This window comes from Prionailurus viverrinus, chromosome B1, assembly GCF_022837055.1.
Source record: "Prionailurus viverrinus isolate Anna chromosome B1, UM_Priviv_1.0, whole genome shotgun sequence".
Lineage (NCBI taxonomy): Eukaryota > Metazoa > Chordata > Mammalia > Carnivora > Felidae > Prionailurus > Prionailurus viverrinus.
Window position 1 is genome coordinate 51,576,875 of NC_062564.1, and position 26,254 is coordinate 51,603,128.

General features: G+C 39.7%; 1 protein-coding gene across 7 annotated transcripts in view; it reads left to right on the top strand.

Annotated features, from left to right (window-relative positions):
• PRSS55 (serine protease 55) overlaps positions 1 to 26,254 on the top strand; it is a 42,633-nt gene that overhangs the window by 4,672 nt on the left and 11,707 nt on the right. For 5 of the 7 annotated variants that reach the window (XR_007151367.1, XR_007151369.1, XR_007151368.1 and 2 more), the window contains exons 3-6: positions 1,047 to 1,297; positions 2,690 to 2,832; positions 12,161 to 12,217; positions 17,775 to 17,863. Coding sequence is in view for 2 of the 7 variants with exons in the window: in XM_047854795.1 (XP_047710751.1) it covers positions 1,047 to 1,297; positions 2,690 to 2,832; positions 12,161 to 12,463 (697 nt within the window). In the remaining 5 variants the exon portion in view is untranslated. Of the gene's footprint in view, positions 1 to 1,046; positions 1,298 to 2,689; positions 2,833 to 12,160; positions 12,506 to 17,774; positions 17,864 to 26,254 lie in introns of those variants that run through there. The other 2 variants (XM_047854795.1, XM_047854796.1) reach the window with 1 other exon arrangement.

Here is a 26,254-nt window from a genome sequence, read left to right on the forward strand (position 1 = left end):
TCAAAAGGCTTGGTCCATTCACCTCTTCTAGGACATTAAGTCCTTCTAGGAAGAAATCCTCCTAATTCTGGAAGCCTGAGATCCTGGGCTGACACCCTATTTACTTGCACCTTGTGGAGTTTTCTCTGCACTCCAGGAGACTGGCTGTAAATCTAGTGTAATCATGATTCAGTTACTTGCTAAGAAACTACCTGCATTAACTTATTCATTCAGACACCAACCCTGAAGAAGGTAGATGAATAACCCCATTTTAACTCATTCAGTCTTACAACAGCCCTCTGAGGCAGGTAGAATGAACAACACTCTTTTACAGAGAGGGAAACAAATCCAATAAGGCTAAGTGACTCACCGAAGATACACATAGAGTAAACAGAAATAGGATTTGAATTCTGGCTCCAGCTTATGCTTTCTGCTATATCTGCTACACTACCCCAAGAAAGTTTGAAGATACACAGGAAGATTGACTTTTAAAAGTTAATAAAAAACAGGGGAAAGTTTCACCATGGCATAACCAAGGAAACTTGTTGCATATGCTTCCATAATATACTTAAGGATTGGCTATTGGGAAGTTTCTGGCCATTCTGCTTGGAGGGAAGTCCTAAATTATTATTGAATATTCTTTCTGCTTAATCAATGGTAGGTCTAGATTAAATTCCGTGCTGGGTCTGTTAAGTTGCTGGTAGACAAATCAATGCAATAACACCTTACCTATCTGAAGCATGTTTGATCTATGCCAAGTGGTCTTTTCTGTATCTTTGGCATCTCCAGAGCTAAGAACTTTGTCTGTAGCATTAGGCAGGAGCATCTCATTCACATCTCTAAGACTGTGCTGGAGCAGCAATGTGGCTGTGGTCTGTCACCCTTGCTGTTTCACTTCCCTCTACCTTTTTCAAATTCTCACATCTTCTGAACAACAGCCCCAAGAGGACAAGTCCTAGTGGCCCCTAGATCCATATGGGATTAGGTGGTTTGGGCATAGCAAATTCTTTGTACCTTGTGACTTCTCTTCTCCTACCACCTCCCCCTGTCTGGTTCTGTGCCACCAGTCCAATGGACTTGAGTGTTGTGTTGGGAACAAATGACTTAAGAAGCCCATCCTTGGAAATAAAGAGGGTTACCAGCATAATTCTTCACAAGGACTTTCAAAGAGTCAACATGGACAATGACATCGCCTTGCTGCTGTTGGCCTTGCCCATCACTTTCAGCGGTTTGAAAGAGCCCATCTGCCTGCCCAGGAAGCTCAGCCCCTCCATGTGGCACAAATGCTGGGTGGCAGGATGGGGTCAGACCAACACTGGTATGTGACTGCTCAGCATTTCTTGAGAGTTTCTGGGGGAAAAGCCATATCGTTGGCACCTGAGGATGGGACAGTAAATCAAAAGATATGGGCAGGAGCATGAAAGGAGAGAGGGCCAAAGAAGGAGGGAGGAGAAAAGGACTTGGATTGGAGCAAATCCTTGCATACCTGAGGTTCATAGATGCCAAATATCAGCTCTTCCTAGTGCCAAGGAAGCATCTCCTCAAAGCCCCAAGCTGAGATGTTAGGTCCAAGCCAAACCCTGGGTGTGGTCATATTCAGCCAGCACAGAGCAGCCTTGTTTGTTTGTTTAACTGAATTTAAACTCTCCGGTTTGCCAGGGGCCCCTACACTTTTTATTCACTCACATCTCCCTTGATTCACACATTGATGTTTCTTACCTGGTTCCTACGGGCATTTAAGATGCCTGCCCTGGCCCAGACTTTTGATGGTCCTGGAGTGTTGCCCAACCATTCTTAGAAATGAATCTGTTGTTACTTGTTAATTGTTACCTGGCCAAAATAGGAGAAACTGTACTAGGGTAGAAAGGGATTATGAAAGCCTCATTGGATTATCCCCAAAGAAAATAGGTAAGGGAAGGTATGGGAACAGTACAGCATAGTCTCAGGCCTGAACAAGACTCTAGGTCCATAAGGAGCTTTGCAACCAGCTGGGGTCTGGAAGGTGGTAAGTATTTCAGGAGTTTGGTAACTATAGAACAATTAGAGTAGCACTGTTTCTGGGCTCTGGGCACTACTGGAGAGTTAGAAGTGAAGAGGTTGCAGATGAGTACCTTTAAGATTAAAACTAGTCAATAAGGAGAATAATTTGGAAATCTGTGTGGTCTGGGTTAATGAGATAGAAGTCCAGACAAATTCCTGAAAGCTGGCAGTCCAAAGAGGGCCTTGGCAAATCCCCTACAAAGGATCTTAACCAACCTACCCCTCATCTGGAGGACTTGAAAGCACTGGGAGTGCAAACCCACTTTCAGCAGCCCTGTGTTGGGGAAGTGCCATACTCACATATTGAAAAAGTAGCAATAGGTACACATGCTGAAGAGGCAGGATTATGCTAAGAAATGATCAATAGCCAGTTCCAAGAAGTCAAGTCTGTAAGGCTGGTTGGAGTCAAGCAGGAAGCCTGCTTAGAAGCAGGAATATGATGTTGAATAAGAGGGATAATTCAAGTAGATGGAGAATTGTTTAGAAAAGCCTGGGGTGGCAGAGTGAGTGAACTGCATAGGATTACTGGAAGGAAGTGGAGAATGGAGGATGTGGTGGAAGGTGGACAAGTGGCTGGTGGGACACGGGGAGGCACAGGGTGATCTAGTTGCATTATAAGCACTGGGATGCTGTCTAATGACTTTTCTAATGTGCCTTCTCTGTGGGATAGATGACAAAAACTCTATGAAAACTGATCTGATGAAAGTGCCAATGATCATCATGGATTGGAAGAAATGTTCAAAGGCATTTCCGAGACTTACCAAGAATATGCTGTGTGCTGGATATGAGAATGAGAGCTTTGATGCTTGCCAGGTAATTAGGAGGTAACCCCACCCTCATCCTATAGGGTCCTGTCATCTCAGGACTGCCAATGCAGGGGTATCCTTTCCTCACTGAGAATAGACAATAAGAGTCTGGACAATGTGTAGGAATCAGGGCTCAGCCAGGGCAATGCGGGCATGGACTGTGGAGTACTTTTTGCCAGGTCTTTGGAATACTAGTGCATGCCCATGATTCAGTACACAGCAACACTGCATAAATATTTCTGCTCTTCTACAGATATACTACATAAATAGGACTCCAAGATTTTTCCATTTCTTGGACTTCTTAAAAAACAGAATTTGAGATTCATATAAGGAACTATTGTGTTTTCATTAATTTAGCAACTACTGTTGTGCACATTAAGCCCTGGGGAATCTATCCATAAATGAGATATAGTTTCTCACCTAAAGGAACCCATAATCTCCTGGGAAGGAAGTTGAGTAAACGTATAATATTTAGGATGATACATGTGGGTGTCACTGAACTAAAAGCTGATGACTTAGCTTTAATAAAATGAACACAACAATGTAAAAAGAAAAATATTTTTGATTGATGCTAGAAAAAATAGAGAAAAAAACTCAGAAATTAGTTTTTTATAGCTCTAAGGATGAATGATGTGTTTTGTCTTTAAAGCTTAAGGATGCTCTCTTTGTCTTGGGAGATGCTTTCTTCATAATCACCTTGATGAGCCCACTTACTCCTACCAATTTGCTAGGCAATGGATCTGGTCACTGGTGTAAAACTATGAATGCAGATGTTAAATATTCTATGGATTAATGAAAAGCTGTCTCATGGAAGGGGAGAGTATTTATCTACAGAATTATCTATTATTGTTTAACCCTGGTAGGCTCTGAGATTGGGCCTTAGGAGGGAGTTGCTGGGAGAGGGTTGAAGAAATCATGGGAGAAGAGAATGGAGAAGGGGCTCTGAGGTAAAAAGAATGGCCTCCAGCAGCAATGATGCCGAGTTTATTTTTTATTTTTTAAATGATTATTTATTTACTTTGAGAGAGAGAGAGAGAGCAAATGGGGGAGGGGCAGACAGAGAGGGAGACAAAATCCCAAGTAGGCTCCATACTGTCAGCACAGAGCCCGATACAGGGCTCAAACTCACGAATGAGATCATGACTGGAGCTGAAATCAGGAGTCAGATGCTTAACTGACTGAACCACTCAGGTGCCCCAATGATGCCAAGTTTAGGAGTCTCCCATGTGGTGAATGCTGTGAGGACCAAAAGGAGAGACAAAATCCATGTCACATTAACCTTGTGTTTTCTTCACATTCTGGACAATTTAATACATTTTAAAACAAACAAACAAAAAAAGAATTGGAACTTGTGGTTCCAGACAAGATGGAGTAGACACATTTACCCTATTCTCTCCCACTTAGTACAGCTAAAAATACTGGACATTATATTGTAAAACAAAAATAAAGACTGAAAGGTAGAGATGGACTGACTAGATATCCCAATGCTTAAGAAATGACACAACAGTGTGTTCCTTGGGTTTTCTTTTTGCTTCTTATATATCCCACACTGGATGCTAGACAAACCTGCAACCCAGAATACCAATGATCACAGATAAAACTAACAAAACAAGAAAGACTTCCCTCTCTTTGGACCAGGAGACAAGCAACCTAGCAAGGCAGAAACATTTTTGACAATAAATATTAAACATTGTATTCCAACAACAACAAAAAAAAAAACAGGAAAAAAACTGATAGTCCCTCTACCCCATCAACCAAGGTCAAGTGGACAACCTCTACTTCCTCCCTTCCCCTGACCTCCACGGTGGTTACAGAGGAAGCTAAGTGGAGCTTAGCTTTAACTATCATCTAGTAGTAACAAACCACCCTCTTCCTCTCTTGATGTCAGTGGAGGCCACCTGAGGAACTTGAGCTTCCACCACACCCAGGTGTGCCACCCAGGTATAACTGGACACTCCTGCTCCTCCCCTGGCTGTGATCGCTGGTCTGCTGGGCTTCCACTCCAATCCAATGGCAAAGAGTTGCTATTTCCTTTCCTCTGCTCCCAATCTCAAAGAGCCCTGTTAAAACTGAATATTTAAATGAGAACCAGAGTGTTATAACCTAATACTCAAGGCAGGATCTGTCATCACTAGAACAGAGAGTTGGATTTAATCTATTGGTAAACCTGGGATAAGGAAAATAAAGAAATAAAGAAAAATAAAGCCAAAAGTCTGAGTAAAAAATCTTTTTAAAATTGAGAACCATTAATTCCTAGAACAAGTTCAATTAAAATGTAACTCAAAGTGTATTATGCACTAAAACTATAGTTTTATAGTAAAAGTATAAAAATTTTTAGAAATATAACACAGGAAATCTTTAAGACATAGGGTGACTTCAAAAACAATTCATAAAAGGAAAAACTGATAAACTGGACCTCATCAAAATTAAATATTTTTTTCTCTGTGAAAGACCCTATTAAGAGTTTTACCAAATCCAAGTTCAGCTGCCCTGTCACTTGAAAGGCCATAACTCAAGAGACGAGTTTTTGATTGGGAAGAAATTTGAGCTTTATGCAGCAACCCAGGGGGAAGGTGGACTCTTGACCAAAAGCCAAGTCTAAGGTTTCTACCTGGCCCAGGGATTTTTAAAGGGTTTGAGGGTAGTTAATCAGCAAAGGGAGTGCAGTGGCTGGCAACGTTTCTTGATTATGTGCAGACTCAATGATGCCAGCTATAGATGTTATCTCAGTGCTTGGAGGTTGTGCAAGGGGGTCTGTTTCTTTTTTTGTGATGTACAGGAGTACTCCATTCTTTCTGCAAAAGAGGACCAGGTCTACAGATGCACAAAGGGAGGTTATTAAAATCATTTGTGTGACCTAAAAAAAAACAAAAAACAATCATTTGTAGGGCCTAAAACAACAACAACAACAACAACAACAACACAAAAAATGCTAAAAAAAAAAAAAACCTATTAGCTAATCAGAAAGCCAAGTAGACTTCAAACAGAATTGCTGGCCTCTGTGGCCTGGGAAAGTTCTAGTCCTTTAACTCCTCAAGATCCATGGTCTGCAAATCTCAAAGAAAGTAAATTATTTCTGCTACACATCAAGGGACTTAGGTTAGCAAGTAAGGAGTATGTTAACTTGAAGCTAGTCAACCCTTATGACTGGCTGGATTGCTCTTACAAGAGGATGGAAACAAAACTACAGATTGGGAGATAATACACAACAAAGGAATTACCCAGAATATATAGAGAACTCTCAAACTCGCAAACAGTAGGAAAAAAAAAATCCAATTAGAAAATGGGCAAAAGACACGAACAGACATTTCACTAAACAGGATATATAGGTGGCAAATAAGAACATGAAAAGAAGTTTAATATCATTAGCCACTAAGCAAATGCAAATTAAAACTACAATGAGATATCACTACATACCTCTCAGAATGGCCAAAATAAAAAACAGTGACACCCTCAAATGCTGACAAAAATGCAGAGGAACTGGATCGTTCATACAATGATGGTGGGAATTTAAAATAGTCCAACCACTCTGGAAAAGAGTTTGGCAACTTCTTTTAAAAAAAACTGGATGCACTCCTGCCACACAACACAGCAAATGCCACTCTTAGGCACTTAGTTCAGAGAAATGAAGTCATATATTTGCATAAAAATCTGTACAGGAGTGTTTATACCATTCATAATAGCCAAAAATGGAAAACAAATGTCTTTAAAGATGTGGACGGTTAAACTGTGATACACCAATACCATGTAATACCAGTCAGTTATGACAAAAAGAAACTATCGGTACATGTAACAATGTGGATGGATCTCTCGAGACTTATACTGTGTGAAACAAGCCAATCCCTAGAGGTCCCACACTGGATGATTCCATTTACATAACATTGTAGAAATGACAAAATTATAGAAATTGAGAACAGGTTCGTGGTTGCCACGGATTAAGAAAGGGTTGCAGGTTGGAGGGAAGTGGATGTAGCACAAAAAGGGCAATGTGAGGGATCCCTGTGTCAATGTCAAAATCCTGGTTGTGCTAATGTACTATACTTTTGCAAGATGTTATTAGTGGAGGAAACATGTAAAGATGTTATTTTTGGAGGAAACATGGGATCTCTTTGTATTATTTCTTACAACTGCACATAATTCTACAACTATATCAAAATTAAATAATGAAGAGAAGACAAAGCTTCCCAGTAATAGCAGTTACAGAAAGATTTTGGAACATAGCCAGGCCACAGACTCAGACAGCAACCATTTCATAGTGAAGCGGGAGGAAAAGGACTCCAATATCAATAGAAAAGGGGAAATAATATTTAATAGATAAGATTGGAAAGGTAGAGCATTTGGAGAGAATGTGGGAAAAATCACAAAGGCTTGAAACAACTCATATGCTCAGGGAATTTCCAATATTTCAGAAGCCAAAAGTCATAAAAGGTAAGTCTGGGGAAGTGGACAGAGCAAGATCACCAAGGGAGGTGTGTGCCAGGCATGAAAGACTTGCTTTTACCCCAGGAGTCCCTCCCACTGCTCACCCAAGAATATAAGAATCAGGACCCATGGGCACTCCCACCTCCTATTTCAATCTCTTTGATTCAACATTATCCCACATTCAAATGGCCAAAGCCAACTATGACAAAATTTAAAATAATCAAGTGTCATTTTTGAAGACATTTTTGGTACCCTTTGCTTCAATGGCTGGATCTACCATCTAGAGTCTAGGATTTTTGCTTTAATACCTCTCCTATGAACATATACTTTAGTGAAGCTTCTAAAATTAAGTATCTATTACCTAAGAGTGTTATAAATGAGTGTGCTGTTATCATTTTAGGCCTTGTTTTTAAAATTGTGAAGTGAGAAGCCTTGCTCTCTGTTCAGATAGCTTTCTATTGCTAACAATAAGCTGACAGTGATGCGTCAAGGAAATTTTTCTGAAAGTCTACAATATTATCATCACTTAAATAGATAAACCAGGCAGACCGTCCCCTATGGTTTAAAAATAATTGCCTTTAAAAAGAAAATCATACTTTTAAATTTAGCAAATTTCTAAAAAACCATGCCATCACATAACTCAGGGAAATGATAATTTTATAATGAAAATATTTAAATCTGTTCAAAATAATAGCAATAGATCATACTATACTTAAAATACAAATTAAAATCAAATGTTACAGGGGTGCCTGGGTGGCTCAGTAGGTTAAGCTTCTGAGTTTGGCTCAGGTCATGATCTCATGGTTCATGAGTTTGAGCCCAGGATCGGCCTCCGTGCTGACAGCTCGGAGCCTGGAGCCTGCTTAGGATTTTGTGTCTCCCTCTCTCTCTGCTCCTCCCTCACTCAGGCTCTGTCTCTCTCTCTCAAAATAAATAAACATTAAAAAAATTTTAATTAAATGTTATAATTAAAAACAACTGAATTTTTTCTTTATTCTTCCCAATACTTTTCCTATTTGTAATACACTTACAAAGATTATACTATGAAAAATAAAGAGTTTAGTCAAAAAATAATTTTTAGGGGTGCCTTGGTGGGTCAGTTGGTTGAGCATATCACTCTTGATTTCGGCTCAGGTCATGATCCCTGGGTTGTGGGATCAAGCCCCACATCAGGCTCCACATTGAGTGTGGAGCCTGGTTAAGATTCTCAGTCTCTCTTTCTCTCTCCCTCTGCCCCATTCACACTCTCTCTAAAATAGTTAAACTTAAAAAATAAAAGAAAGAAATGCACTGTTTTCTTATATGTCTTGGCTCCAGCAGAAATGTTGTCTTATTCATGTGTAAATTCTCAGTGCCTAGTGCAGTGCTTGGCACGTGAAAAATGCTCAACAAATGTTTGTTTGTCAAATAGATGAACTTTCCAAGGAAGCCAGGGACTATGTATCAGTAAGGTAGCACTAGTGGAGGGGACGTCTGAGAGAGGTCCTCAAGGAGGCTAAGAGTCTGCAGGTGGAGAGGAGATAAAGAGCTGGCAATCAGCTGGGCTGTTGGGAAGTCTGGTCATGGGATTGCCAAACTGACTTGGATTTATTTTATTTTTTTTAATTTTTTTTCAACGTTTATTTATTTTTGGGACAGAGAGAGACAGAGCATGAACGGGGGAGGGGCAGAGAGAGAGGGAGACACAGAATCGGAAACAGGCTCCAGGCTCTGAGCCATCAGCCCAGAGCCCGACGCGGGGCTCGAACTCACAGACCGCAAGATCGTGACCTGGCTGAAGTCGGGCGCTTAACCGACTGCGCCACCCAGGCGCCCCACAAACTGACTTGGATTTAGACCTGAGCTGCTTTTTTGTTTTCAACTACTTTATTTTTTTAGAGCAGTTTTAGGTTCACGGCCAAATTGAGAGGGAGGTATAGGGATTTCCCATTTACCCCCTGTCCCCACAATATGCTTAACCTCTTGTACTACCCACATCCCCACCAGTACCAGGGTACATTTGTTACAACTGATGGACCTACCCTGACACGTCATTATCACCCAAAGTTCGTATTTTAAGGTTCATTTATGGTGCTGTCCATCCTCTAAGTTAGGAGAAAAGTATGACGACACATATCCATCATTATAGTATCATACAGAGTAGTTTCACTGTCCTGTGTTATCTTGAGCTCATCACCCATGACACTTTCACAGAAGTCTTATTTCACTCCACAGAATCTTTGACTTTTAGAATCACAGACTTTTCAGAGCTGGAAAGGAATATATAGAAATATTTAATCAAGACTCTGTTTCACAGATGACAAAACATGCTTATTTCAATCATCAATCATTCCCTTCACTATCTGAATGGATCCAAAGCAGTGTAATAACTTCCTAGCTCTTTTACACATATTCAATAATTTCATTTTTTCCATTACCCTGTACCATGGGCTGGGCAGTGCTCACTATCTCTGTTTAACAGATGAGAAAACAGGGATTTAGAATTTAAGTGATTTGCCTGAAGTCCAGGTGGTAATGTGGCCATGCTGGAAGTCAGATCATCTGGTTCTACCCCAAACAGACAGGAGTGATCACATGGTGTAATTATCTCACTGTGGTGAACTTGAGAGGCTCCTGTGGTCAGTATGTTTCTTACCAGACAGGTCCCTAGCTATCGGACTTAGTCCTTGGAAGAAAGTCCCCCTTAGTCACTTAACTATTAAGATGACAGTGATGCAGCAGCAATCTTTGCCTTTTCTTTCCAATAGAAAGAAAGAAATTAAGTTTATGCATAAAAGGACACGTATTTATAGATGTCCCTCTTGGTCCCAGGAGTCTGTGAAGAGAATCTCTATTTCCTAAATCTACAAGCAATGTTTGTAATACATAAGGGTAAAATAACAATATTAATACACTTCAAGACACTTACTACATAGCATTTACCCTGTGCCAAGTAATCTATAGATTCTTAAATTTTCATCTGCTAACAATCACGGGAAGTGGTTGGTATTATCTCCATTTGAACAATGTGGAAACTGAGGCTTAAAAGAGTTGCTTGCCCAAGGACTGTTCTCTCCATGTTGTGTAAGAAAATAACAAATAACCTAGGCAACATATTAGTCACATTTTTTATAAATTCATCCCTTCATAAATGAAGAAAGTTATAAAAACAAAATTTATGGAAGGAGTTATTTGAGTGGAAGTCCTGTTGATCTGGTTCTTGCCCAATGACTGAAACAAAACTATCACAAAGAAAAACACACACCCACAAAAACCAAATAAGTGTTAGAGGTAGTGTTTTGTACTGGAAAGGACAGTTTTGGTTTTGACCCACATTTACTGGGTATCCTTGAACCTTGACCTCTTTGTTAATTCTCTGTATATCCCTCTGCTTGGGGATGTGTTCTTCAGTCAACCCAAACTCCATTTGAACACACTTATTCATTATCTTCCTCTGCACTTTATCTCTGTTATCCACACCCTATGACCTTGGAACTAGTCCTCATCATTTATACCCCCAAAGTCATCCATGGTTCAGATCTTCATCATTTTAATGTCCTCTTAACTAGTCCCTCTACTTCCTCTCTGACTTCCCTCCAGTCATTGCCACACAGTCTTCTTGTCAAATTCCTATTCATCCTTCAAACTAAGTGCTTTGAAGTCTATCCTGACAGACCTTCCCATAAACAGAATCAATTTCTTCCCCACTTTGTACTGCTTTTATATTGTGTTCATACGTCTGTCCAATCAAACACAGTTTATCCCATTGGTTTACATTTTTCTCTCTTCCATAGAGCATAAGGTCTTGTATTCCGAAGGCCTGACAATTAGTTTTCCACAGTGAAGATTTGTTAAAAATTGATCACTTTTTGATAAATTCTGACCAATTTTTGAATTATAAAATGGGCATCAAAATACCTACCTCATGTGAGTAGCGGGGTTGATGAGAAACAAAAGTCAGGGGGATAGCTCTGTGCCTCACTTATTATGTCTGGGAAACATTAATCTTCCACCTCCACCTGTTAGAACTTGTTATAAGATTCCATTCATTCTAGTCACCTGTTTATGACATTGGTAAAGGAAGCTATGTCTCCACTGAAGAAAAGCCTCCTGAATGATTGTAGCCACTCAGCAACTTCCATGAAAGGCAAGTAGCAAGGTGGAAAGAAAGTGTGCTTTGGGATCAGGAAGTTCTCGTTCCAACTCTGGTTGGGCTACTCTGTACCCCTGATCAAGCCTTCATTCCCACTTAAGCCTCATTTTCCATGTATCAAAATGGATAAAAGGAAGCCATATATATGTGTGGTACATGTTAGGGACCTGGTATATATTTTCTATATATATAATCATGTGAGTCATGGACCCATGGGATTCCACACCAGAGGGGTCACACATTCAGAAAAGCTTAGTTCACTTGTGCCCTGAAGACACCCACACCAGAGAATTAAAAAGGAACATCATTATCCTTCATGGCTCTGGAAGTACATCAAAGGAGACTCAATTCATTTCCACAACTCTAATAATATTTCTTGTATCCTATTTTCATTCCTTTCTTTTATAGCCCTTCGTGGAGCATCTGATTTGATAAGGCCTCACTCTTCTTCATCTGTGTAGCATTCTCTCTGTCTTCCATCCCCTCTCACTGCATTGTGGATGCAATTATTTTTCTCATCAATTCTCTGTCCTCCTCCCTCTTCAGTGTTATCCTCTCCACTGTCTATAATTTACACCTGCAACTCCCAGAGCCAGCTTGACAGCTGCATGCTGCTCCCTTGGACCCAGGAAAGGGGTGGGCATTGGTTAACAATGGCAAGATTTCCTTTGGCATCCAGGAGCAGGGGAGACCAGTGCATTCTCTCAATTCACAAGCTATGCTCTGTATCAAATGAACAGTCAAGAATTGTACTCACTATTAAACTGTTCTCTGTCCACAGGGTGACAGTGGGGGGCCTCTGGTGTGCACCACAAAATCTGACAAGAACTGGTACCAGGTAGGCATCATCAGCTGGGGCAGGAGCTGTGGACAGAAGAACACTCCAGGAATATACACCTTGTTAGAAAATTACAACCTCTGGATCAAGAATGTGACCGAGATAGAGGGAAGGCCCTTTAATGCTGAGGAAATTCAATCTCCTCCCAGTAGGAAACGACTGAGGTCCCATGCTGCAGAATTTCCAGAGACAGGCAGCCCCAGATTCTGGCTCCTGATTTCCCTTCTGTCCTATATGCTATTCTAGGTCATTTTCTACTGATAATAAAGCAGATGCTATTCCTTACAAGGAAAGTGTGTGAAAGTGTGCTACCAGCAGAGGGACTGGCTATGAGATTAGATCTAAGGGCCAGGAATTGAGAGTGATATTAGAAAGTAGGACCAGAAAGACAGGCTGGATCACTGGTTTGGGGAGTGGGCTTTGGGTCCCCCCATTAGTCAGGATTCTTTCCAATGCAGGTGAGTTATCTATCTCAAACCATCTAAGGGCAAAAACAGTTATTTACAGATGTACATAAGAGAAAAATACCTAGAGTGGTGTTTGGCTTCAGGCATGGCTGAAACTAGGGGCTCAACAGATGTTGACAGGGACTATTTATTTATTTATAGCCATCAGAAAGAGCTTCCAAGTGGTGGCCATAATGACAACCAGTATGTCCAGTTTGCATCCTACTAACTTAACATCCCCAGTAGAAAGAGAGAGACTGTTTATCATACTTCCAGCAAAAGTCTATGGTCTAATTCTTGTGACTTATAAGCTTATGGTCCATCACTGTTCCAGTTACTGTGGCCAATAGTGACACTCTCCAAGATGAGAGGCTCAAGTCACAAGTCCATTCCAGGAGCCAGCAAAGGGCCAGCCATTCAGAACTATGTTCACTGATAGTGGGTGCAGGTGGCACTCCACACAGAAATAAGGGTGATATTAACAGGAAAAGGGGACTGTGTACTGAACATGTCCTTTGATGGTAGACATTATGGCTGGCTGGCCTCCAAGGCAACCAAATCCCAGGCTCCCAGGAGCTTGTGAAGAAATTATATGGCCAGAAATTGCTGCTTCGGGACCACTGGAAGAACAGGGTTAGAGTGGGGGAAAATAGAACTAGGAGGTGTTTTGTCTCATTATCTATTTCTAAAGAAGTATCAGCCATGTTGTAGATCATGGAAAAGGTCCAGCCTTCCATTTAAAGCTTTGAATTTCCTAAATTGCCACTGTATCTTTAGTGTGGCCCAGGGAATCCAATGGAGACCAAAGCCAGAGGAAAGAGGCACATAGAACACTCAGTAATTCAGTCTTAGATTGACAGCTCACAGTGTCAGATGTTGGAAGATTTAGCATAAGGCAGGACCCCATCCTCAAGAAGCTTCTTGGCAAATAGTTAAAAGTCCCACACCTGCCCCTCCCAATTGAGTGCTAGAAAGGACCTGGGCAGAGGGGGCATCTTCACAGGCTGGCAGGATCTAGAGGTGTCTTCAGAGAGACTGAAACAGCTTGAGGGAGAAGTGAAGTTTTTCCAAGCATGGAAAGGAGAGAAAATGAAGGACTAGTGTGAGATGAGCATCATTAATTTGACTCAAGAATAAACTGGAAGTGGGGCGCCTGGGTGGCGCAGTCGGTTAAGCGTCCGACTTCAGCCAGGTCACGATCTCGCGGTCCGCGAGTTGGAGCCCGGCGTCGGGTTCTGGGCTGATGGCTCAGAGCCTGGAGCCTGTTTCCGATTCTGTGTCTCCCTCTCTCTCTGCATCTCCCCCGTTCATGCTCTGTCTCTCTCTGTCCCAAAAATAAATAAACGTTGAAAAAAAAAAAAAGAATAAACTGGAAGTGAAAATTGATAGCAAGCTGGAAGCAAGGGGGAAAGATAGTAGACCCTTCTGTCATGCAAGAGAGCAGTTCCAAGGGGGAAAGATAGTAGACCCTTCTGTCATGCAAGAGAGCAGTTCCAAGGTAGAAAATAAAAATATGATTTTTAAAAAGAGGGTCCTAAGAAATAATTAAGGTTGCTCAAGAAAGGGATAAAAATGGGGTGCCCAGGTGGCTCAGTTGGCTGTGTCTGACTCTTGATTTCAGCTCAGGTCATGATCTCACTGTTTGTGAGTTTGAGCCCTGCCTCAGGCTCTGTGCTGATGGGGAAAAGCCTGCTTGGGATTCTCCCTCTCTCTCTGCGCATTCCCTGCTCGAGCTCTCTCGCTCTCTCTCTCTCTCTCTCTCTCTCTCAAAATAAATAAATTTAAAAAGAAAGGGGTAAAAATGAGTGTCCTTAAAGTACAGGGGGAACTTTAGTCACTCAACTGGGAAGCCTAACCATAATGAGATTAATTGGGACCTGGGGTGGCAGATACCTAATGGTGGCACTCAACTACCCAAGGCAAAGGAGAGCATGGGTACCCTAATAGACAGCAGAGTCAACACAGTGATCAGAATAGGCCGACATGCACAGACCCGCAGTGTTAGCTAGTTGATCATGGTGTACCTAGAAGTGAAATAGATAGGAAGCCTACTAAATTCTTACTTGTTCTGTATAAGCAGAGAAGTTCTAGGTCAAATGAACAAAGTTCTAACTTGAATCATAAAAACAGACAGTTGTGTCTCCTTAATCAGTTCTCAGACTTTAACAAGTTACAGACCCAGAACTTCTTAAATTAAAGGGAAGCTGGGTATCCTTGATGAAGGATCCTAGTATATTACCAAATATTTATACTGTTAATTTTCTCAGCCTTTCCCAAAGGGATAGACAGCTTTTTTACCAGGATAACTGTACACTGGGGAAGAGAAAATAATCAGCCCTTTGGGGGACTACTAGACACTGGCTCTGAACTGACACTGACTCCAGGAGGCCCAAACGTCACTGTAGCCCTCCAGTCAGAGTAGGGGCTTATGGAGGTCATATGATCAATGGGGTTTTAGCTCAGGTTCATTTCACAGGAGGCCCAATAGGTCCCAGAATTCACCCTGTGGTTGTTTCCCCAGTTCTGGAATGCATATTTGGAATAGACATACTGAGAAGCTGGCAGAATCTCACATTGTTCCCTGATCTGTGGAGTAAGAGATATTATGATGGAAAAGACGAAGAAGCCACTAGCACTGCCTCTACCTAGGAAAATAGTAAACCAAAAGCAATACTGCATTCCTGGAGGGACTGAAGATATTAGTGCCCCATCAAAGACTTAAAGGATGCAGGGGTGGTGATTCCCACCATATCCTCATTCATCTTTTCTATCTGGCCTGAACAGAACACTGATAGATCTTTGAGAATGACAGAGGATTATTGTAAGCTTAACAAGGTGGTGACTCCATTGCAGTGACCCTACCAGATGTGCTTTAATTGCTTGATCAAATTAACACATTGTTTAGTATCTGCTATGCAGCTATTGATCTGAAAAATGCCTTTTTATCCATCCTTATCCATAAGGTCCACCAGAAGCCATTTGCTCTCTACTGGCAAGGCCAGAATTACACCTTCACTGCCCTGCCTCAAGGGCATATAAACTCTTTAGGCCTATGTCATAATTTAATTCATAGGGATATTGGATCATAAGATCCTTTTCTCTTCCACAAGATATCACACTAGTCCATTACATTGATGACATTGTGATAATTGGACCCAGTGAGCAAGAAGTAACAATTATTCTAGACTTACTGGTAAGACTTTTACATGCTAGAGGGTGAGAAAAAAAAATCTAACCCATTTTAAGTGCCTCCTACCTTGGTGAAATTTTTAGAGATTCAGTGGGTGGGACATGGTGAGATATCCTTTATAAGGTAAAGCATAAATTGCTGCATCTGTCCCCTCTTACAACCAAGAAAGAGGTTTAACCTAGTGGGCCTCATTGGGTTTTGGAGGCAACATATTACTCATTTGGGTGGAATGAGGAATCTGGCCTATTTACCAACTGACCTAAAAAGCTGCTGAATGAAGCCCAAAACAGGATAAGGCTCTGCAACAGATCTAGCCTGCCATAAAACTGCTCTACACTTGGGCCATATGATCCAGCAAGTCCAATGGTGCTTGAAATATCAGTGGCAGATAGGGACACTGTTGAAAGACTGTGGCAGGCCCTTAAAGGTAAATTATAGCACAGGTATTTAGGGTTTTGGAGAAAAGTACTGTCATCCTTTGTAGATAACTACTTTCCTTTTGAGAAGCAGGTTTTGGCCTGATACCGAGACTTGTAGATACTGAACATTTAACGATGGATCACCAAGTTAACATATGACCTGAGTTGCCTGTCATGAACTGTGTATAATCTGTCACACCAAGCCATAAAATTGGGCATGTACATACGGTAGCACTCCATAATCCAGTGGACATTAGTATATATGAGATTGGACTCAAGTAGCCCTTGAAGACACAAGTTACATCGAGAAGTGCCCCAATGCCCATGGTTCACTCCAACCCAGCCACACTACCTTCTCTCTCCCAGTCTGTACCTATGGCCTCATGAGGAGTTCTCCATGATCAGTTGACCAAAGAAGGGGAAACTCAGATTTGCCTTACAGGTGGTTCTGCATGGTATGCAGGCACTATCTGAAAGTAGACAGCTGTAGCATTATAGCTCCTTTTTGGGATATATCTCCTTTTTGAAGGAGAGTGATGAAGAGAAATTCTCCCAGAACTTTGAGCAGTGCACCTGGTTCTTCATTTTTCTTAGAAGGATAAATGGCCACATGTGCAATTATATACTGATTCATGGCTGTAGGCAATGGTTTGGCTGGAGAGTCAGGGACTTGGAAGGAACATGATTGAGAAAATTGGTGACAAAGAAGTCTGGAAAAGAGACATGTGGATAGACCTTTCTGAATAAGTGAAAAAGTGAGGATACTTATGTTCTATGTCAATGCTCACCAAAAGGAGACCTTGGCAGAGGAGGATTTTAATAATCCAGTGGATAGGATGACCTTTTCTGGGAATACCAGTCAGCTTCTTTCCTCAGCCACCCTTATCATCTACCAATGACTTCATGAACAAAGTGGCTGTGTTGGCAGGGATAGAGATTATGCATGGGGTTAGCAACATGGACTCCCAGTCACCAAGGCCAACCTGGCTTTGGTCACTGCTGAGTGCTCAACATGCCAATGACAGAGACCAATAATATTCCCAATATGGCACCAAGGTGATCAGCCAGCTACTTCTCTCAGGTTGATTACATTGGACTACTTCCATCATGGATGGGGCTAGAAATAAAAGGGGCATAACTCACCTGCTAATAAAATTTTTGCTTCCTGTCCCCACAACTTATACCTAGAGGTTGTAGTTATAACTGGAGGAATATTTCCACCATGAGACATAACAATGATTTCATTGAACTGGAAGTTAAGACTGACATCTGGCCATTTTGGGCTCCTCAAAATGGATGCCTCTGAATCAACAGACAAATATGGGCGTTACTGTGCTGGCTAGGGTAATTAATCCAGATTACCAAGGGGAAATTGGACTACTACTCCATAATGGAGGTCAGGATGAGTATGTCTGGAACTCCAGAAATCCATGAAATTAAGGTTAATGGAAAACCAAAACAACCCAATCTAGACAAGACTGCTGATGACCCTAACCTTTCAGGAATGAAGATTTACCACCAGGTAGAGAACCATGGCCAGCTGAAGTTCTTGCTGATGGCAAAGGAACTACAGAATGGATAGTGGAAGAAGGTAGTTATAAATACCAGATATAACCATGTGACCTGTCACAGAAATAAAAACTGTAATTGTATGAGTATTTTTCCTTTATTTTGTTATGAATGTGTATGTATATATCAAACAAATATCTTTGTTTTCTTCCTTCTTCTCTTATTATGTAACACAAGATGTATTTACTTTATATCATAGTATTTAAGTATAGTTAACTTTATATGGAACTTTATATGAAAGAGCACTTAATTACATGATATCAAGAGAAAACTAAACATCACAAAGACATTACATCCTCTTCTGGAGAAAGACTTAGTGTATTTTCTATTGTATGTAGAATAGTTGTACCATGTTAGATGGAAGTATGAACTTGTTGCCTTTATTCGGAGACTAGGTTTGACTTAAGGAGATATATGTGAGTGATAAAGGGTGGACTTCTGTTGATTAATTTTATGTGCCAATTTTGAGGATATTTTGGATAAAACTAACATTTAAATTAGTGAACTTTGAGTAAGTGGATTTCCCTCCATGATGTGGGTGAGTCTGAATAGAAAAAAAAAGAAAAGAAAAAAAGACTGACCTCCCTGATCAAAGGGAGATTCACCAGCAGACTGCCTTTGGACTTCACCTGTAGCATCAGCTCTCCTGGGTCTTGAACATGCCAACCCCACTGCAGATTTAGACTTGCCAGTCTCCAAGTCAGAGGAGGCATTTCCTTATAACTAATCTTTCTCTCTCTTTCTTTATATATGTATGCATTTCCTTTTGTTTCTGTTTCTCTAGAGAACCCTAAGGAATACAGTGAGGACTATCTTCAGTATAGTAAAGGGAGCTGCTAAGAAAATGAGGTGGAAGCAATGTTGCCATTTAACATTTAACCAACAAATGCAATGCTTCCTCCTGATACAGAGACTATAAGTTTAAACATTATCCAGTCAACTGACTTGTGATTAGTTGTGCTACATGATTGTCATGTATGTCCCATCAGAATTTTGAAACCTTAGACTGTAATTCCTAAACTGTACTGAGGTGCCCCAGGGCACTACTACAAACTTGTAGGGAAACAAGTGGAAGCAGAGACATCTGTGGGACAATGAGCAGGCTACTAGTATTAAGTTATTTGGACCCAACTACTTAATAAGTGCAGTCATTAGGTATTTCTTTTGGCCTAGGAGTGCTGTGAAAAAAATTACTAAGACACCAAGGGCCCATGAACTGGGGAAGTTTGGGAACCTCTGATGCAGTGCTATGTGAATATTTTGTTTTAAAAGTATGAGCTCTCTTAGTAATATTGCGCACCTTGGCCATGCTGGTCAAGTACATTGTTGAATGTCATTCTATTGGAATTTGTATTATCTTTTTCTCATGATTATACTGGAGCTATGGATTTTCGGGAGGAAGATCACAGAGGTTAAGTGTATTTTTATGATATCTTAACAAGAGGGCATACTATCAACACGATTTTTTGACTCTTGATCTTGGCTTTGATTACCTGGCTGAGGCAATGTTTGTCAGGTCTTTTTACTATAAAGTTGCTCTTTATCCCCTCCTTTCCATACTGTACTCTTTGAAAGCAGTTGCAAAACATAGCCCACTCTTAAGGAATATGGAGTTATACTCCACCTCCTATAATGTAGAGTGTATTTTTTTGGAATTCATCTACACAGGAAACTTGCCTTTTGTACCCTGTATACTATTTTATTTAGCCATTTGCATATACCAATATGGACTCACTCTTTACTTTGGGTTTAATCCAAAACTGTTTTTTTTTATTTTGTTGCTCAAATTATCCAGCTGTAATCACTGGGAACTCTCTGTTGGTTTCTGTGCTCCTATGACATACCTTTATCAATGTGTGTGTGTGTGTGTGTGTGTGTGTGTGTGTGCTGCACACTTCATCCTGGCACTGCAAGATGCTAAAAGAGAGCACAGACTTCTTTTTATTATGAACCCATGAAATTCTTTTTGTTAAAGTTTGATTTCTGTGTCTTACAACTAGAAGAGTTCTGACTGATACAAAGGGGACCAGCCTTACTCTTGCACATTATTTTAAAAATATTTTTATTTGTTTTTGATAAAATTGTATATATTTAAGGTGGACAATGTGATATTTTGATATTTGTGCACATTGTGAAATTATCACCAAAATCTAATGCACATAGCCATCACTTCCCATAGTTACCTCTTGGTGTGTGTGGTGAGAATACTTGAGATTCACTCTAAGCAAATTTCAAGGGTAAAATATACAGTTATTAACCATAGTTACCATGCTTTAATTTAGGTCTTCAGAACTTATTCATCTTGAGACTGAAAATTTGTATTCTTTAATCAATACCTCTCCTTTCTCCTGTACCCCAGCTGTTGGTAACCACCATTCTACTCTCTGTTTCTAAGAGTTTGACTTAAAAAATTTTGTTTTTAGATTTCATATGTAAGTGAGATCATGTGATATTTGCCTGTCTGGCTTATTTCACTTAGCATAATGTCCTCCAAGTTCATCCATATTGTTGCAAATAGATATCTTTCCTTTTAAATGATGAATGATATTCCACTGTATACCACATTTTTTAATTCATTTATCTGTCAATCGACACTTAGGTTGTTTCCATATCTTGGCTATTGTGAAAGGTGTTGCAATGAACGTGGGAATGAAGATATCTCTTTGAAATAGTTATTTTATTTCCTTTGTATATATATATACCCAGAAGTGGATGCTGGGTCATTTTTAATTTTTTGAGGAGCCTCCATACTATTTTCCAAAGTTATTGTACCAGTTTACATTCCTACCAACAGTGCACAGGGTTTCCTTTTCTCAACATTCTTGCCAACACTTGTTGTCTTTAGACATTTTGAGAATAGCCCTCCAACAGGTCTGAGGTGATATTTCATTGTATTTGATTTGTATTTCCCTGATGACTAGAAGACTAGTTAAGCATCTTATATCTGTTGGCCAATTGTATGTCTTCCTTAGAAAGATGTCTACTCAGTTCTGCCCATTTTTAAACTGGGTTACTTGGTTTCTTGCTATTGAGTTGTATGAGCTCCTTATATATTTTGGACATTAACCTCTTATTGCATATACGGTTTGGAAATATTCTCTTCCATTCTTAGGTTGCCTTTTCATTTTGTTGATTGTTTCCTTTGCTTTGCAGAAACATTTAGTTTGATGTAGTCCCACTTGCTTAATTTTGCTTTTCCCTTAGGTGTTCTTCTAGAAGTTTTACAATATCAGTCTTATGATTAAATCTTTAATCCATTTTGAGTTGATTTTTATGTATGCTCTAAGGGTCTAATTTTATTCTTTTTATATAGATATCCAGTAATCCCAACACCATTTATTGAAAAGACTATCCTTTCCCCCATTATATATTTTTGTCACCTTTGTCTAAAATTTGTTCACCGTCTATGCATGGTTTTGTTTCTGGCTCTCTGTTCAGTTCCTTTGGGCTCTGTGTCTGTTTTTATGGAAGTGCCATACTCTTTTGATTATTATAACCTTGTAATATAGTTTGAAGTCAGGAATGTGATGCCTGTAGCTGTGTTCTTGTTCAAGATTGCTTTGACTATTTTCTGGTGGTTGTTTTGTTTTTTCTGGTTCCATATGAATTTTATTGTTGTTTTTCCTATTTCTGTGAAAAACTCCATTGGAATTTTGATACAGATTGCATTGAACCTATAGATCACTTTGAGTTGAACAGACATTTTGACAATATTAATTCTTCCAGTCTGTACACTTTAAAATCAAAGGGTTTTCCCATGTCAGGGTTTTCCATGACACTGAACTGCAGGTGCTGATAAGATAGGAAAATCCCAGGTGCCATTTGAGTCTGGAAACCATGACAAACTAGCTAGGCAAGATTTAGGAGCCTTCAGCACTTTAAATCTAAGCAAAGGCATCTTCAGCCCCAGGCCCTTTGCTGGCTCTGTGTTAGGCTATTGTTTGAGCATCTGGGGGAATTGAAGTTCCCATTCCACTGATTGAATGTGAGTGGGAAGGCAGGAAGGGGAAAGGGAGGAGAAGAGATAAAATGTCAAGTTCATATTTTGATATGTTGAATTTAAGCTCTCAATGGGACCTCCAGTAGAGATGTTTAATAGGCATTTGGATATATGGTTTGGAGTTCAGGTGAGAACACAGAATAGGAGAAAATAAATTTTACAGTCACTCACATAAAAAGTCAATTGAAACCATGACAAAGGGAAGATTGTCAAATCCGTTTCATGACTCAGATCTTTTACCCAGTAACAAGTTACAAGTTTTATTGATAATTTCAAAGATACAAGTAATTGAAAGGCACAGGCAAAGCATGACAATCTGAGGATGCTTTCCAGATCTTTTCTGGCTGTCATGAGATAAGCTCTGGCCTGGATTTAACATATAAGTTCTCTAAATAATATCTGTAGGAACATTACTTACACAACAAAGAACTATTTCATTAAGAAATTTCTCCATTTTCTATTCATTTAGGTACATGATTTACATGATATTTTCCAGAGCATCATGCCTATAGATTCTAGGTTTATTTACTATAAGTAATACTAGATAGACCAGGTGCATCCTACCAAATGCATTCAGTAGAAAATATCCCACTAGAAAATATCACTAGTGTATTTTCCAAGAGGTCTGGCATTACTCTGTTTACAAGGGGACTTGACATGAGCATCCATCTTTCCCAGGGTATCCCCACAGTAAAGAGAAGATTGGATTGCAGACTCTATTGAATAGAGTGAAAGATATTGTCAAGGGAGAATATAAATGAAAATAAATAAGGGCAAGACCAGAGTCCTAGAGAAAAATTAACATTTGAAGAATGAGCAGTAGAAGAAAACTTGGTAAAGGGGACTGAGAAGTGGCCTCCAGGGCCAGGAAAGTGACAGGAGAGCCAGGAAAATGTGCTGTCCCAGCAGCTAGATGGAGGGAGTTGTCATTTCCTCCCAATGTGGATGAGAGACCAGAGAATATACGGACTAGAAAAATGCCCATTGGACTTAATAAGGAGGTCATTCATGACCTTGGGAAAGTCAGTTTTCATGGCATGGTGGGGACAGAGCTACATTGTGGTGGATTGAGGAGTGGCTAGAAGGTGAACAACTGGAGACCATGTTGGTGGGCAACACAAGAACCTTGATTGGTAAGGGCAGGAGAGAAACAGAGAAATAACAGAGGTAAATTTTAGATGAAAGAGTATTTTCCCCTTTGGAGAATATGTTTAAATTCTCATATGAATGTATCTGTAGGTATCGGAATGGGGATAATGGATGGAACAAGAGTACAGGTGGCATTTTAACAAATTGTCCCTCTGAAAAAAGAAAAAGCATGATTTGTTGCTTATGCCGATTTCTGTTATGTAATACTACCACATTGGCTGATTTTAAAGCAACCAGGTCTCAAAATTCTTGCGTATTTTTTTACAAATGACTTTCACAGGTCAGTAGGAACAAGCCCCAGCACACTGCTGGGTGCAAAGGTAGTATTCAGGAGCAACTGGGGAGAGGAGTTGGTAGCCAGTGTGTCCAGAAGCTGAGGGAATTCTCACCTAGTGGCTTCTAATCTTTGGTGAAGTAACAGCCAAGATACAGCTTTAAGAGTAAAGGGAAAGAGAGTGGGATAGGAAGTTTTAGGAGAATGGGAAGTTTTGAAATAGCTACTGCAGAGATTAGAATAGAAAATTGGCAAATGAGAGAAGAAATTCAGGTACCGTTGACCACTTAGTAGAAGTAGGAAACTGTGTGTAGGGGTGGTTCATTCCAATGAGTCTGAGTTTTTTCAGCAGGGCTCAGAAGGCCAGGTGCATGAACTTAAGTGCCTAAGTAATATCTCAAATCCCACACTAAAATAGAACACTTTACTCTCCCACCAAATGTGTTACTTCCTCCAGTCTCCTCAAGGTAGGTAAATGGCACACCATTATTCACTCAATTACTCAAAAATCTGGGAAACATTCTTGAATGTCTCATTCACCATGTGAAACCCATTTTCATATATTTTAGATATCTCTTCCAAAACAAATTTTCCATTTCTTTCCACCTCCACCACCAACCTAAGCTAAGCCATTATTTCTTTCCTGGATCACTCTGGCGCGAGCTTGCACGTGCGTGTGTGTGTGTTCTGTGTTTCTACTCTCTTGCCTTTCATTTACTACATACCAGAGGAATTTTTTAAATGTCTTTATCAAGATATAATTTACATACCACACAGTTCACCTATTTAAAGTGTATATATCAGTGATTTTTAGTATATCCACACAGTTGTGCAACCATCACCACAATCCAATTTTAGAATATTTTTGTAACCTTAAAGAATCCACATGCCCAATAGCAGTCACACCCCCTTCCCAGCTGCCTTCCCTTTTCAGCCCTCAGCAATTACTAAATGGTATCTTTCTGTCTCTATAGGCTTTTCTATTCTGGCATTTATTGTAAATGGAATCATAAAATGTGTGTTCTTTTGTGACTGGCTTCTTTCACTTAGCATAATGTTTTGAAGGTTTAATGATGTTATCGCGTGTATCAGAACTTTATTCCTTTTTATTGTGGAATCATAGTCCATTGTCATGATATGCTACATTTTGTTTACTCATAAATTGATGAATATTTAGGATGTTTCCACATTTTGGCTATTGCAAATAATACTACTAGAACATTCATAGACAAATTCATGTTTGGATATATTTTCATTTATTTTGTGTATATACCAAGAGGGGAATAGCTGAGTCATATAGCAAATCTATGTTTAATTTTTTGAGGAACTTCCAAACTGTTTTCCAAAGTGACTGCACCATTTTACATTGTTACAGGCAATGTATTAGAGTTCCTGTTCTCCCACGTTTTCATCAACACTATTATTGCTCATCTTCTTGATCTTACATCCTAGTGTATGTAAGTGGTATCTCACTATGGTTTTGATTTTCATTTCCTTGGAGACTAAATAACATTGAGCATTTTCCCATGTGCTTATTGCCCATTTAGATATCTTCTCTGGAGAAATGCCTTTTCAGATGCTTTCCTCATTTTTAAGTTGAGCTATGAATTTTTTCTATTATTGAGATGTAAGAGTTCTTTATATATTCTACAAGTCTCTTATAAGATGCATGATTTGAAGATATTTTAAAATATTTTCTTATCTATTTTTTTCCTTTAGTCACTTTTGTGTCTAAAAAACCATTGTGTTGTATCTAAGAAATCATTGCCTAAACCCCGTTCACAGAGATTTACTCTTATTTTCTTTTTAGGAGTTTAATATGTTTAGCTCTTACATATAGATTTATAGGCTGGTTTGAGTTTATTTTTGTGTATGATATAAGGAAAGAGTCTAACTCCATTCCTTTCTGTTATCCCAGCACCATTTGTTGAAACCCTATTCTTTTCCTATTGAATTGTCTTGGCACCCTTGTCAAAAATCAATTGAACTCAAATGTAAACGTTTATTTAGAGCTGTCAGTTTCATTTCATTGATCTATATATCTATCCTTAGGCCAGTACAATATTGTCCTGCTTACTATACCTTTGTAGTATGTTTTGAAATCAGGAAGTATAAGTCTCTCAACTTTGTTCTTCCTTTACAAGATTGTTTTGGCTGTCTGAGTACCTTACATTCCCATATGACTTTAAGGATCCGTTTGTTAATTTCTGCAGAAAAGGCATCTGGGATTTTGTGTGTGTGTGTGGGGGGGGGTTATATGAAATCTGCGGTAGAGTAATGCCATCTTAACAGTATCAAGTCCTCTGCTTTATGAACATAGTATGCCTCTCAATTTATTCAGATTTTCTTTCATTTATTTCAACAATGTTTTATAGTTTTCACCAACTCTTGCACTTCTTTGTTAAACTTATTCTTGAGTATTTGATGTTTTGGTGTTATTTTAAACAGAATTATTTTCTTTTTTTTTAATTGTTTTTAAGTTTATTTATTTATTTTGAGAGAGACAGAGAAAACGAGTGGTAGTGGAGCAGGGAGAGAGGGAGAGAGAGAAAGAATCCCAAGCAGGCTGCTGCACTGTCAGCACAGAGCCTGACACGGGGGTTGAACCCACAAACCCGCTGTCAGCACAAAGCTCGACATGGGACTTGAACCCACAAACCGTGAGATCATGACCTGAGCTGAAACCTAGAGTCAGACACTTAACCAACTGAGCCACCCAGGTGTCCCCAGAATTATTTTCTTAATTTTATTTTCAGATTGTTCATTCTAGGATATAGAAATACAATTGATTTTTGTATACTGATCATATATCTTGTAAGCTTGCTAAGCTTGTTTGTTAGTTCTAATAGTGTTTAAATGGACTTCTTAGGATTTTCTATATACAAGCTCATGTCATCTACCAATAGTATAGCTATTCCTTTTCCTTTCCAATCTGGGTGACTTTTATTTCCTAGATTAAAGGAATAATCTCTGAATTTCCCCAGTGAGAA